Source organism: Pundamilia nyererei, unplaced genomic scaffold, assembly GCF_000239375.1.
Source record: "Pundamilia nyererei isolate P.nyererei 1_Seehausen unplaced genomic scaffold, PunNye1.0 scaffold00034, whole genome shotgun sequence".
Classification (NCBI taxonomy): Eukaryota; Metazoa; Chordata; class Actinopteri; order Cichliformes; family Cichlidae; genus Pundamilia; species Pundamilia nyererei.
The window spans coordinates 759,841-774,556 of record NW_005187435.1 but is presented as its reverse complement, the minus strand read 5'-3'; the positions used below and the strand labels follow the sequence as shown (position 1 = coordinate 774,556).

At 37.6% G+C, this 14,716-nt stretch overlaps 2 protein-coding genes across 2 annotated transcripts in view; both read right to left on the bottom strand.

Moving 5' to 3' along the window:
• Positions 1 to 3,940: 3,940 nt before the first annotated feature.
• Positions 3,941 to 5,069, bottom strand: LOC102196901 (transcription factor HES-2-like). Its single transcript, XM_005729658.1, has 2 exons — positions 4,984 to 5,069; positions 3,941 to 4,872 (listed from the first exon to the last, which is right to left on the bottom strand). The coding sequence occupies exons 1-2, from the start codon at positions 5,044 to 5,046 to the stop codon at positions 4,552 to 4,554; spliced, it is 384 nt and encodes a 127-aa protein (XP_005729715.1). The 5' UTR covers positions 5,047 to 5,069; the 3' UTR covers positions 3,941 to 4,551.
• A 6,126-nt stretch (positions 5,070 to 11,195) lies between these two features.
• Positions 11,196 to 14,716, bottom strand: part of LOC102198220 (transcription factor HES-5-like) — a 19,708-nt gene continuing 16,187 nt past the window's right edge. The window contains exon 2 of the mRNA XM_013909964.1: positions 11,196 to 11,672. Coding sequence (XP_013765418.1) covers positions 11,256 to 11,672 — 417 coding nt within the window. The 3' untranslated portion in view covers positions 11,196 to 11,255. The remainder of the gene's footprint in view (positions 11,673 to 14,716) is intronic.

The window sequence follows — 14,716 nt, the reverse complement described above, 5'->3', positions numbered from 1 at the left end:
CTGTTTGAGGAACTCTGGACCCAGGAGAGACTTGAGCTGCTCAATGCAGGTGTTGATTCGCTCTCTGCGTAACTTCTCCACCAGAGGCTTTCTGAACTGCAGAAAAAAGAACAGAGTCATAAATAACCTTGTTTGTTTGTTTTTTGTTAGAAAAAGAAAAGAAAGACTATCAACTTAATAATAATTTAAATCCAGGCAGTGTTCAATTTACCTTGTGGGTCAGAGTCAAATGATCCGTTGAAGTGGTCATTGGTGCAGCAATTGTAGGTGCCATGGTTGGATCTCTGTGTTGCAGAAGTCTCTGTAGCAAGAAGATCTCTGCTGGCTTCCTGGCTCCTACTTATAGTCCCACATTTCCATATCAATGTGTGGGTCTTACTCTGGTTGAGGTTTCCCACAGTCTGAACCAATCAGAGAGCTCTGTGAGACAATAAGGCATGTGGAGCAGCAACATGCTCCTGTATGCCTGGGGGATAATGGTTAGGTCTCAGGGGAACAGCTGGAGGACTGGGGGGAGACTGAGACATGCCCACAGATCTCTGTGTGAAGCTGGGAAAGTGGTGACCCTGTAGAAGATCTGCTGCCAGATGCTGAGATCAATGATTCTGACTGAGCACCCAGTGCACGTGTGCGGGAATAACAAAGCTGTAATGTATGAATTTCAAGTAAGCAAAAAAAAGTGATAGACTAGGTGAATTTCTCTGCATTTTCTGCTTCTGTTGATTTTAATGGAAAATTTTGTAATTTGTATTTCCTATCATAGAGCTTAAACATCTTTTTTTTAAAAATGTATTCAAAAACATACATTTTGAAAACTCCATAAGATTTTTGAATGCTGTATCTAATTTAATTTGAATTACTCAATATAATACATTAAAATACTCAAAACAAACTCAATCCAGATGCTCCTGTGTCTTGTGACACGTGCCTTGTAGCCACTGTGAGTAGCAGGTCGATCTCAGTTTCCCACACTTACCCCCGTGCTGTGGCCATTGAGCCACAAGGGGATTTTTGTCACAGATGCTGGTTGTGTGTTGTTATAGAGACAGTGAATTAGATCACAAACCATCTGGTGGGAATGGATCCCATTGGTTGGCTGGGATAATAACATTTGAAAAGATTATATCAAAATAATTTCTACTTTTTTAATCTTTGACACATTTTGATCCTCGGTTCGTATCTGTGACTGATAACTGACTGAGAGCTGGATTGAAATTTTGGGATTGTGATGGTGGGAGCCTTCCTGGGTGACACAATTTTCATGAAGTGTGTCAAATCCCTTTGGAGAATTCACAGGCTGCTGGTGGAGTGATTGCCACTGAACTCTTGTCTCATGGGTTTTCCCACACTTCTATCATTTGCCTAAATAAGCATGCCCCAATTTACAAGTTAATTTTCATCTTGAAGATTATTTACCCATAGTTCAATTTGTGAAAGTTGAAATTATTATCACTCCAACAAACTGGAAAGGGACTTAGAATGCTTTACATCAGGAATGGGGAGGCCAGATACTGCAGCATACGAAGAAGCATACAGAGGTTCAAGATCTGTAATAAGTGAATTCAACTACAGTAGGTTAGCTAATAAATGGCCTGTATTTATATAGCGCTTTACTAGTCCCTAAGGACCCCAAAGCGCTTTACATATCCAGTCATCCCCCCATTCACACACACATCCACACACTGGTGATGGCAGCTACATTGTAGCCACAGCCACCCTGGGGCGCACTGACAGAGGCGAGGCTGCCGGACACTGGCGCCACCGGGCCCTCTGACCACCACCAGTAGGCAACGGGTGAAGTGTCTTGCCCAAGGACACAACAACCGAGACCGTCTAAGCCGGGACTCGAACCAGCAACCTTCCGATTACAAGGCAAACTCCCAACTCTTGAGCCACGATCGCCCCTAATAATGGGTAATGTTTGAGTATTTCTTCATCCTCTGGCCTTTTGCTGAGATGCTAAATCTTTTGTAAACCTTATGCTGTATATGTTAAGACTGCAGGGCAGCTCACTGGTGTGGTGGTCAGCACTGATACTTGATATTAACAAGGTCAGTGGTTTGAATCCAACATGAGACCTTTATGTACAGAATTTGTATGTAGTCCCCTCTATTAGGATGTTATGAATGGATGCCATCACTACCCCTATTAATTTAACTTTTCTGTATCCTCTAGCTTTATTTTCTCCTGTGCAGACTGAGACAACATCAGTGTTTTGCAATAAATTTCCAGCTAGCTATCTAATTAGACAGCTGTTTTCTAGAAATCCCCAGTGACTTTCATTGTTTTTTAAAGTGGTGATTTGTGAGTTTTAAATATTAGCTTATGTTTTCTCTCAGAAAAGTGGGGTACTAATAAAATCGACTATGTTAACCGGATAACTTGCAGAACCTAAGAATTAGTGATATCCATCCAATGTAAAGCTGTATCTATAGCATGTTTCTAGAAACAGTATGCCTTGTTGAGCAAGATTCCCTTCTGTCAGGGGCATGGAGGCAAGCTGTTACATGTTCACCTGGTTTCTCTGTTTCATATTATCTTGGAAAATATATTCCTGAGAAAGAAACGACTTTGATTTGAGCGCCAACAAGACATAAACATGACAAGAGAGAGAAAGACTGTCTACAGACTTGGCAAAGGGTCAAGTGAATGAATGAGAAGAAATGCTGAAGTAAACTTCAGGCTTCTTGCAGTTCATTTTGAATAACCTTTATATGCCTACTTAAAGAGTTTGCATGTGCACTTTTAATTAAAGACCTCTAGTTTGTTCAGTTTAACTTGGATCCACAAATACTTATGAAACCATCTGTGACAGGGAGCTTCTTCATTTGGGCTTGAACTTACAATAGGCGTTATGACGAATAGATTTTAGACCCCAAAAAATTAACAACGGTTGAATGTGTGACACGTTGAGCAGTTTGCACTGTCAATAACAAAATTATTCTTTCATTCGTGTCTTTAATTTAAATCCACACAAGACACTTTCGAAGATCTCTTGTTAAAATAGAGATTAACAATAAGAAATGACAATTTTAAAAAATGGTGTTACTGTTTTATGTAAGGAATGGACAAAATCATGGCCAAAAAGACAACAACAAAACGATTAGAAATAGGGAGTCAGGCTCCCTTTTATCCCCTGTCACTTCAGGGCAAAGGTCTGGATCTATTGTTCCTCTGAGGCTCTGTGAGTGAGTTTCTTCTGGTTTCCCACAGTCCGTCCTTTCAGTGCTTTCACTACAGGAACAATAGAAGTGTGTCTTAGTCTGCATGTCATTAGATTTCATTTGTGACGGTTTCATGGAAGTGAGAGCTTTTACTTTAGACACACCAGAAACACTTAATTTTATCAAAGTAGCAGTGTCTAAAAAGTGTCTTTTATTTTTGTTTTAAAAACCCAAATATCCAGAAAGTTCCCCTCATTAAAAAAAGAATTGAACCTTGTTTTTCTTTTGTATGCTCTAACCTAAATAGTTTTTAGACTGCAGCATTTTTAATTGGATATGTAAATTAAACAAAGATCTGTGATAAACACCCCTTAAATTGACCTAAATTGGAAGTGAATGGAGTACATCTTTGCCATTACTTATGAAAACCACAACAAACAACAACATGGAAATACAGTTTTCACTTGGCAGTGTTTGTTTATTTAACAAGAGCCACATAAAACATAAATGCTTTAAACAGGAAGTGATGACACATCACAACGACCACTTGTAGATTTCTACAAGGCACACTGTGCTCAGAGAGAGTGAAGGGACACCGTCTTTGTGAAAGACAAAATATTTACAGCATTTAAGAACACATTAATCAATATGAAAACTATTAATATTGACCTTCAAACAGATCACATTTACGTTCCCAAAAGAAAAAAAAAACACCTGTCACAAAAAAGCTGACAGTGTGAAACATAAAATATTAATCTTAAAACAGATTGGCTTTCAGTAATCACAAAGTGATCAGTGTTTGTCAAAAGGTACAAATAATATACTGTTTAATCCTCAGTGAAGTAGGGGTTAAAATGGTCATATCAAGCCTTTTATAATTAAAAGGATAAACAACTGGATCTTAGAACAGATCTGTTTTGATATTAAATGGGGGTCAAGTTTAATTTTACAATCAGTCCAGAAAAAGGACATTTCAATCTTAGATCACAAGGGTCAAAAACCAACAAACAAAATACTACATTTGGTTCATGCAACATGCATGACATGAGGTTTTCTTTCTTAATGTGCAAGATGACATTTCCTCAGGAAATGTCATCCTGCACAGAAAAAAAACAGACAAAAACTATAGTACTATATATACAACTATGTTACCATAACACGTACATTAGGCATTGATAATAATCGCTGATGCAATCAGATTTCATTCATGCTACATGCATGACAAGATATTTTCTTCCTTAACACGAAAGGCTCTATTGCTGTCATTTCCTCAGGAAATGTCGTCTTGCACACACAGAAGAACACAGAAAGTTCAAATAATTCAGTCCTGTCACGTTTGACCAATATGGTCTCTTTTTTTCTTGGTATTAACTCCAGTTTGTTGTGTCTACCATGGCCTCCAGAGAGCGCTGTTGATCGGACATTTATTTTTGGTGATCATGTTCTGGACTGTGGAGCTCAGAGGAGAGAAGTCAGCCTCTTTCAGCTTCTTATCAGAGGCAGTCTGCAGCTTGTTGCAGTGCGTCAGCAGGTTTCTCTGCTGCTGTAGCTGTGTCAGGAAGCAAACGGTCATCTCCAGGATGTCTGCTTTCTCCAGTTTGGAGTCTGGCTGCTGTTTGAGGAACTCTGGACCCAGGAGAGACTTGAGCTGCTCAATGCAGGTGTTGATTCGCTCTCTGCGTAACTTCTCCACCAGAGGCTTTCTGAGCTGCAAAGAAGAATAATGCAATTAATAAATTTGTTCGGGAGTTTTGTGTTAACAAGAAAATATAATTGATAAAATTTTATAGAAAACAAATTCCACAAATTTTTGATTTACCTTGTGAGTCAGAGTCAGATGCTCCTCAGAACTGTTAATTGCTGCAGGGATTTTAGGTGCCATGCCTGGATCTCTGTGCTGTGGAGATCTCTGTAGAGAGAATCTGATCTCTACTGGTTTCATCCCTCCCATTTATACTCCAGCATCTCCATATGAATGTGTGGGTCTTAGTCTGGTTGAGGTTTCCCACAGTCTGAGCCAATCAGAGTGCTCTGCGAGACAATAAGCCATGTGGAGCCAGCAGCATGCTGCCGTTAATGCCTGGGGGATAATAGTGAGGTCTCAGGGGAACAGGTGGAAGACTGTGGGTAAACGAAGGGAGTGTAACAGATCTCTGTGTGATTATGGGAAAGTGGTGACCCTGTAGGGAAAGGAGATCTGCTGCCTGATACTGGGATCAATGGTTTTGACCGAGCACACGCTGATTATCCCATCACATGTCAGGGAAAAACATTCATGTTTTAATGTAAAAATTATGGGTAAAAATAAAATAATGGGATTAATGGTTTATTTCGCATGTGTTGTTTATAATGAGATTAATATTAAGGGAAACTGTAAACATCAATTTGATTTTAACTGATAATTTCATTTATACTATTGTATAAAGAGTTGCAAATTTTGTTTTATATATATATTTTACAAATGCAAGAATATATTTTGGTGTTGTACCATTTAATTAAATCATAATGTCTCTAGAAAATAATCATGTAGCCGACCAGATGCAGTCATGTCTTTTGACACGTGCCATATAGTGAGCATGAGTAGCAATTTAATTTCAGTTTCCCACACCCGTGTTATTGTCAATGAACCACAAAAGAACTTCTGTTGCAGATGCTGTGGGTTGTTATAGAAACGTGAGGTTACATCACCAACCACCTGGAGGGAAAGAATCCCATTGGCTGCCTTGGACAGTTGTTAAAATTAAAATTTATAATAAAAAAAAAAAACATTCTTAAAGTAATCAAATTAGGGTACCACAATTTGGAAAGTATTATTTTCAGTTTGCAATCAGCTACACATTTTATACCTCTAATGCTAATCATGATTACTGATTACTGACCATCAACTACATCAAAATCTCACCTCTTAGGGTCCTGGGGGTGGGGGATGGTGGTGGCAGTTTCATGAAGTGTGTCCAGTGCTTCTGGTGGATAATTCACAACTGGTGGGGTGAATGTGTCCTACTCTTTTCTCCAGAGTATTCACTTAACCATAAATAAATAAATAATAATAATAATAATGATAAAAAATAACTCTTGTGCCCTGTTGCAGGTTGAAAATTCTCCCATAGAATCATCTTTAAAAATATTTACCTATGTAAAAATAAAACTGAGTGTCATGCCCTGTCATAATTGACATAAATAACTTAAGCAAAAATATTAACAGTATTGGATGGCCTTCAACTTTTTGTCACTCAGAGTTTACATGAACAACAAAAAGGTCAGATTTTGCAGCAGCTGAAAAAAAATATGTACAGCTGCAGCCTGTGGGTGGAACTAGATTATTTAGAAACTGAAGTTGTTTCCCCTTAACTTAAACCTCACATAGTCTTAAATGTAACAGGATACAGCTTCATCTTGTAATGCTTAACCTCACTTCAACTTTACTCTAACCCGCTGTGCTTACTATGAGCTCATGAACCTTTGTAGTTAAAACAAATTTAACAACAACGGGTCCACTACAGCTGTGCCATTAAAAAAAATGTTGTAACTGAATTTTTAAATTACTGTAATATATTGCTAAATTATTTTAGTTAGTTTGACCCCAAAAATAAAGATCTATCTCAAACTCTGGAAATGAAACAGTTTACTGAACAAAATAGTGGTGTGATATATAAAAAACTAGAGTAACAGTTTTAATCAAAGGCTTGATGTTAAACTGATTGTTGTAAAATAACAGACGTTTTAAGCTCTGTTCGTTCAGGGCAAAGGTCTGTATCTGATGGTCCAGAAGGGCTCTGCAGACAAGTTTATTCTGGTTGTTGACTATTCGCTGCTTTTATCATTGACCGCCAGAGGGCGCTGTTGTTTGAACATTAGTTTTTGGTGATGCTGGTGGAGCTCAGAGGAGAAAGTCAGCCTCTGTCAGGTTCTTGTCAGAGCGCCAGAGCAGCTGGTTCAGCAGTGGGTCAGCAGGCTTCTCTGCTATCAGCTCTGCTATTTGCTCTGCTGTAGCTTTGTCAGGAAGCAAACAGTCATCTCCAGGATTTCTGCTTTCTCCAGTTTGGAGTCCGGCTGCTGTTTGAGGAGCTCTGGATCCAGGATAAATTTCAGCTGCTCAACGCAGGACTTAATTCTGTCTTTGCACAACTTCTCCACAAGAGGCTTTCCCAGCTGCAGAAAGTAGAAAATACATTTTAAAAAAATTCAAGAATTTTGTTTTAGTAAAAATGTATCTAATTTATTACAAGTTTTTGACAATTGCGTCAATTTGTGATTTACCTAATGAGTTGGGATCACTTTCTCCTGATAAGCGATCATTGCAGTAGGGATGTAGGTGGATCTCTGTGCTGTAAAGGTCTCAGTGGACAGAACCTGATATCCCTCCCATATCCTTATACTTCACCATCTCTATATGAATGTTTGGATCTTTCCCTGCTTGAGTTTTTCCAGTCTGAGCCAATCAGTGGCATCATGCTCCTGTTATTGCCCAGGAAACAGTGGATAGAGATCAGGTGATGGACTCTGGTTGAGAAGTACTCTCAGAGCTCAAATTGAATCTCAGAAAATAGAAACCCTGTAAAGAAAACTATGACTCATCATCCCAGCTTAATGATCTATTAACGATCTAATTAATGAACCACATATAAAGTAAAACTTACTTTGATTTTTTGGTCTCAATTTGTTTGATAATTTCTAAACCCAAACCTTTAATGCATCTTTTTTAAAATAAATAGTCAACTGAACATCATTCAGTTTTAATGAAATGCTTAATTTTTATGCAGGATAACAAGTTATGTTTACTAACATGTTGACAGTTTATCAGTTTGGTATTGTGGGCTGTTTTAGTTTTCTGATTGGTTTGCTGTAGTTTATTGCTTTACTCAAGTACTCAAGGCAATAATTGTGCTGTTGTTCTTGTGTCAGTGACATGTGCCTTTTAGTCAATGGGAGTAACACGTTGATCTGGGTTTCCCACACTCACTCCCTGTGCTGTTGTCAGTGAGCCACAAAGAGACTTTAGTGGCAGATGCTGCCCGTGTGTTGCTGTAGAAAGAAAGCATTGCATCACCAACCATCTGGAGGGAAAGGATCCCATTGGCTGGCTCTGAGTGGTAGTAAAATTTGAAATTGTGGTGAAAATTTGCCATAATCAGAGTAGTTTCACATCATATTTTCAGGTTGCAATCACTGTGATGTTCATGGGGATTGCTGAAGTCTGCCAAATCCCTTTGCAGTAATAAAAAGCTGCTGGTGCTTTTGCCACAGTCCTCCAAAATTAGCAGGTGCCTGCCTACAAATAGACTTTCATTAATGGACTGCACACGTGCAGGTGCTACACAGTGGATGGGCTTCTCAGCAAATAATTGCCCATTAAGCCTTGAATGCATTTCTTGAACCCCATGATATACATCTATAACACATTTTGAGTTTGATCAAGCATTGTTTATTTAAACTATTGTTTGTAATGATAAAGGAATTGTTTCCTTTTGGAAAGCCAGATATCATAAGCAATATACTGTAACTTGGACTTCAGCTGTTATTCTTTTAGTTAGAAAAAGAAAAAGTATGATGGCCTGTGTGATTTTGTAATTTGAGGGGGGTTTAGACTCCTGATTCCTTGTTAATCTGTCAGGGCAAAGGTCTGGATCTATTGTCCCACAGCAGCTATGTGAGTGAGTTTTGCCTGGTTTCCCACACAATTCCCTTTCACTGCTTTCACTGGAAGAACAATAGAAGTGTGCCTCATTATACAACACATTAGATACATTGTCTGACGTCCTTAAAAAGGGATGTGTTTAAAGTTACATTTAAAAAAATATGAAAACATGCACGAATGCACAAAAACATGAATTGGTTTGATGGCTTAATGTTGTTCAATTAAATACAGTGACACAAAACGAATAATTCAGCTTCATTAAATGAGTTTCGATTATATTGCTCCAGACTTTGATAATTTAGTTAAATAAAACATGTGTAGTTTGATTGTCTGTTAAATTTCTTGAAAATTGATAGCCTGGTTTAAAGATGAATTTATATAAATTTATACATTTATATAAATTGGCATGTTTTTTTTTTTAAATATTTATGTTAAACGTCAACAAAAAAAAACATGTCTACTCACTGTACTGAACAGAGAAACAGCTGTCTTTATAAAAGACACAAACAGATTGTGTTTCACATAAAGCAAGGTAGATGTTTACAAAGTTATGAGCACCAATTCATGACTTTGTAGCGACAAGTTCACACCGTATATATTCTGCCAAACTATGAGAATACTATGTGATCATGAAATGTTTTTTGGAATTGGACTTCTCTGTATGTTATTTTTAAACTTTTTCTCTCTCTTTGAATTGACTGTAAGTGCTGAAAATTGCTAGTAGGAAAAATACACAGTTTTTGTGCTGGACGAAGTCATCTTGTCCATGTCACATGTGTGTCCTCTGTCTCTGGTTTGTAGCTGCTCTCAGTTTCCCACACTCAGTATTGAATCATGTGGTCAGTGCACGACAAAAGGACCCTGAAAAGACATTATATAAAGGTTTGGCTGTGCTTTGACTGAAACTGTGTGACGTCACTAACCATCTGGAGGGAAAGTACATGATTGGTTGGCATGACCAGGCCTGATAAAAATTACTGTCAAAACCAAATCAGTTGTTTATAACTAAAACAATCTGCACCTAACTATTACACTTAATGGAGAAATTTTGGATTGCACATAACCAACTAGTGATCGATAATTAAGGACTCACAGCCTAATTTGGTTCTAAAGTGTGCCAACAATCCACCGCTGAAAGGATGTTAGTGACATATTTTATGTACATTCATTTTGGACGCTTATTAATAAGAATAAATATTTGCATGTTAAGTATCTTAACACCTGTATGTTTAACATGATCAGTTTGCAGCATTATGCCACTATATTCCATTTCACTCTCTGTCTACCGAGGACAAAGATCAACATTCATTGTCCCCACTGGGACTCTGTGAGTGAGTCTCTTCTGGTTTCCCACACTGCGTCCTTTCACTGCTTTCACAGGAAGAACAATGGAAGCGTGTCTCCTTACCCATAACATTAAAAAACAATAGTTATCGTTGAAGTTTTGGCCCTCCCATGGCCTGGGGACTGCTCCAAAGTGGTGGCCAATAATTTGTTGATATTTGAAGCTCAAGAAAAAAAACCACAAAATATTTATATTTGAATTTTTATATTTAAATGAATTCCTCTTCTAGTTGTGAATTTCCACTTTTTGATTGAATTATGGATTGACAAATGAACAAAACCTTGTATGATCACAATATTTCTTTATTAAGACACACTCGGTATTAACATTTTATAAAGTCTCCAACGGGAGGTAGATAGAGGTGATGATACATCACAACAGCCTGGTAACAACAGACACCATACTCAAAATGAGTGGAGGATCAGTCATCTTTACTAAAGACACCAACAGTATGATGTGAATCTTCATATCAGACTTTCATAAAACATGCTCCAAAAGGCATTATCTTAAAACAATCACAAAGTGATCCAAATAAGTCAATCCACTGTCTATACAGTATATTTATCAACTTAAATGCATTTAATTGATACACCAATGATTCTAAAAATGAAAAATAATCTGACATTGTGTCATTCCCATAGGAATTATTTTTTCTAGTTCTTTTTTTTTTTTTTTTTTACATGAAAAAGCAGAATAACAGGTTAAGAAAACATCTGTACATACAGAAGAAAGTTTTCATGTTGACATGATGCCTTCTTTCTTTAGTCAAAAGTTATTGTTTGGGTCAATAACAAACTAAAGATAACAAATGTTAATATAACATCATCAGTACCTGAAGAGCAGGTAATATTAATAATTGCAGATGCAATCAGATTTCATTCATGCAATGTGCATGACAAGATATGTTGTTTCAAAAAAACAAAATATATTGTTTCTTTGATTTCCTCAGGAAAAATTTTTTTCCACTAAAAACAAAACAAAGTAAACTGTTCTGTATGAACAACAGGAAAAATCTTAAAAATCTCTAAATTACAGAAGAATGCGGCTCTGAATTCTTTGACCAATATGATCATTGAAGTTAGTAAGGCTGACTGAAGACTGCAGGTTTCTACCACGGCCTCCAGAGGGAGCTGGTGAGTGTGTTGTCTTTGGTGATGCTGGTCTGGACTGTGTAGCTCAGAGGAGAGAAGTCAGCCTCACTCAGGGTTTTATCAGAGGAAGTGTGCAGCTGCTTGATGTGGTTCAGCAGGTTTCTCTGGGACTGAGTCTTCACCTCCACCTTTGACAGGAAGTTGACCATCTCTTGGGCACACCTGGAATAGCTCTGTTCAAGAACTGATTCTGCGGTTTGATGCTGCTGCTGCAGTCTTCTCAGGTAGCAAACGGTCATCTCCAGGACGTCTGGCTTCTCCAGTTTGGAGTCTGGCTGCTGTTTGAGGGGCTCAGGACCTGGAAGAGACTTGAGCTGTTCAATACTGCTGTTGATTCTCTCTCTGCTGATCTTCTCCACCAGAGGCTTTCTGAGCTGCAAGAAGAAGAACAAAGTCATTAATAAAACAGTTCTGGTGCATAGTTTTATTGTTATCAAACAAAATCTTTCATGAATAATGAATGACATTCTGATCTGATCTCCAATTTACCTCATGATTCAAAGAGAGATGATCACATCACATGGTCTTGAGAATTAGTCATTACTGGAGAGACTGTAGCTGCCATGGCTGGATCTCTGTGCTGTAGAGGTCTCTGTAGAGAGACTCTGATCACTGCTGCCTTCATCCCTCCTATTTATACTCCCACATCTCCATATGAATGTGTGGGTCTTGGTCTGACTGGAGTTTCTCACAGTTTTGACCAATCACAGAGCTGTCAATTAGAGAAAAGAAATCTTGCCCGCCACATTGATACATCCCAGGGGAACGAGTGGAGCACTTTTGGGTGGGTGTGTCAGCGTAAAAGAAAAGCTCTGTGTGAATCTGAGAAAGTGGTGACCCTGTAGAGGATACATCTGCTGCCTGATGCTGAGATCAGTGACTTTGACTCGGCACACGCTTTTCAAATCAAACTGTTTCTCTGATTAAGATACTTTTCATGTCTCACCTGACACCCACTTAGTGTCATTGATTATCCTGAAAGTAACATTTTTGGTTCTCACACAAACTCAATCAGACATCAGATGGTCTGTGTGTTTTTCTATGGAAAAATCATTTAATGTCAGATCTGATCTCTTCCTTCTGACATGAAGTTCAACTCATGTGGCAAAGTGACCAAATTTCTAAAGTGTTGTAGAGAATGTTTAAAGATTAAATAAAAAAATCACTGAGATAGTTCTGCGAGGAAACTAATAAACAATATTACTTTTTATAACATATAAAATTGATTTATCTTTTTTTTGTGATGTCCAGATGTAGCAGGTGTGTTTTTTGCTTTTCAGTTTGTGGTTGGTGTGAGCAGATAGTTGTCCTCACTTTCCCACACTCAGTGCTGAATGATGTGGTCAGTGCACTACAAAGGTCTTTGAAAGGAGCTTTTGTGGTGGTCGGTGGTCGTGTGCTCCAACAGAGACAGAGCCTGACGTCAACAACCATCTGGAGGGAAACAACATGATTGGTTGACTCAAAATTTACTCAAATTTCAAAAGTCGATCATATTTACCTTATCCAGTAATATACAATCCATGATCCACTATTTCAGTTTACAGTTGGACAAAGTTTGAAAATTGCCCATCATGAAACTTTCATGTTTTCACAAGCTCCAAATCTCATGTTCTGAAATGCAGGAGAAGGTCACGGCAGCTGTTTCCTGAAGTGTGCCAAATCCCTCTGGACAATAGTCAGAAACCCGTGTGGTTAAGAATGCAAATCAACTTGAACTGTGACCCTCCTTCTCTTTGGTCCTGGAGAAGAAAAAGGCTCCTCAAGATGTAATTTTATTCTACATGTACAATATGTATGGATCTGTGTGAATTCTGGTAAATATATGTATTATAGATTAAAACAGCAGGTCACAGTTTGGGGGTAAAAAAAAATCACAAACACTTTAAAGTTACGATCATAAAAATGTTTATAGATATTGTAATTTCATAAATTCCTCCATTAAATTACAACTACATTATTTCTTAAGTGCTATAAAACTTTGGAGATCAGCAAATATTTTCATGTTATTTTATTTCATGGTATGTTAAAAGTATCTAATCCCATACAAATGTGTTGTTGTTTTCCATGATCAGTTTTCATTCCATCATACTACCTTTCGACATGTTTCTCCTCAGGACAGAGGTCAGCATCTGTTGTCCCGCTGGGGCTCTGTGAGTGAGTTTCTTCTGGTTTCCCACATTCTGTCCTTTCACAGTGTCACTGGAACAACAATAGGAGTGTGTCCCCTTACCCATCATGTGAAGAGACAATAGTTATCATGAAAGTTTTAGCCTCCAAGTAACGACTGCTCCAAAAATGGTGACTGCTTAAGGAAAACATGACACACATATCATTACTTATCGGACTATTTCAATCAAGCTATTGCATATACAAAAAGTCCCATATGAGTTATAACTCATCAGATATTTTAATTTGATTTGAATATTATTGTCATTTTAATTTCTGTGACATTTGGATTAGAATAAGGCTCCAGATATGATCATGAAGCCCTCACCTGTCACCCTACTACACCATAGTCCTGGTGTGAGCTTTGCTGTTTTTACAATATATAGTGATATTGGCCCAATAAATGTATAGGATGCCTAGATGAGTGATCCACTATAACTACAAGACATATATGCGTAGCATAGAATGAAACGATAACAGAAACACTTTGATGTCCTTTCAGTGGTTGTTTATTAAGATAAACAGAGTGTCAAGTTTATATATGAGAGTAAGATAAATGATGATGCATCACAACAATAACTTGGTAACATCACCAAGACACTGCACTCAAAATGAGTGGGGGACCAATCATCTTTACAAAAGACACAAACATTATGACATGAATCTGCATGTGACATTTTCATAAAATACACTTTGGAATAAGCACAAACTGCACTTTATAACAAAGACAAAGAACAAAGGGATTCTACAACAAATCACATTAAAACAATCACAAAGTGATATGAGTAGATGAACCAAATCCACTGACTTTACAGTGTCAGGTATATAATCCTCTTAAACAAAGGACAAAAATAAATCTGGCTCTGATAACAGAACAATGCAGAATAATCACAAAGATTAAAATTAGTTTAGAAGAAACATCTCAGCAACATTTGAGCAATCGTGTGTTATCAACATGATAAAATTCAAGAAGTAATAAACTTCATTTCAACATAAGTCACCACAATGTGATGCACATTTTTACATACACTGCTAGTAAATATCAGCAGTAAATGCAAATTGGAACAAGAATGTCAAATGTTCTTTCTTAACATGAAAGAGGAGCTTGTTTCATTCTTTCCATAGGAAATATTTGTTACATGAACATGTGAATTATGCCTGGTTTTACAAACACCTTCTGTACATACAGAAGAAAAAGTTCCTTAAATCTTTGACCAACGTGGTCTCCAAACATCTCTGTGGTATGACA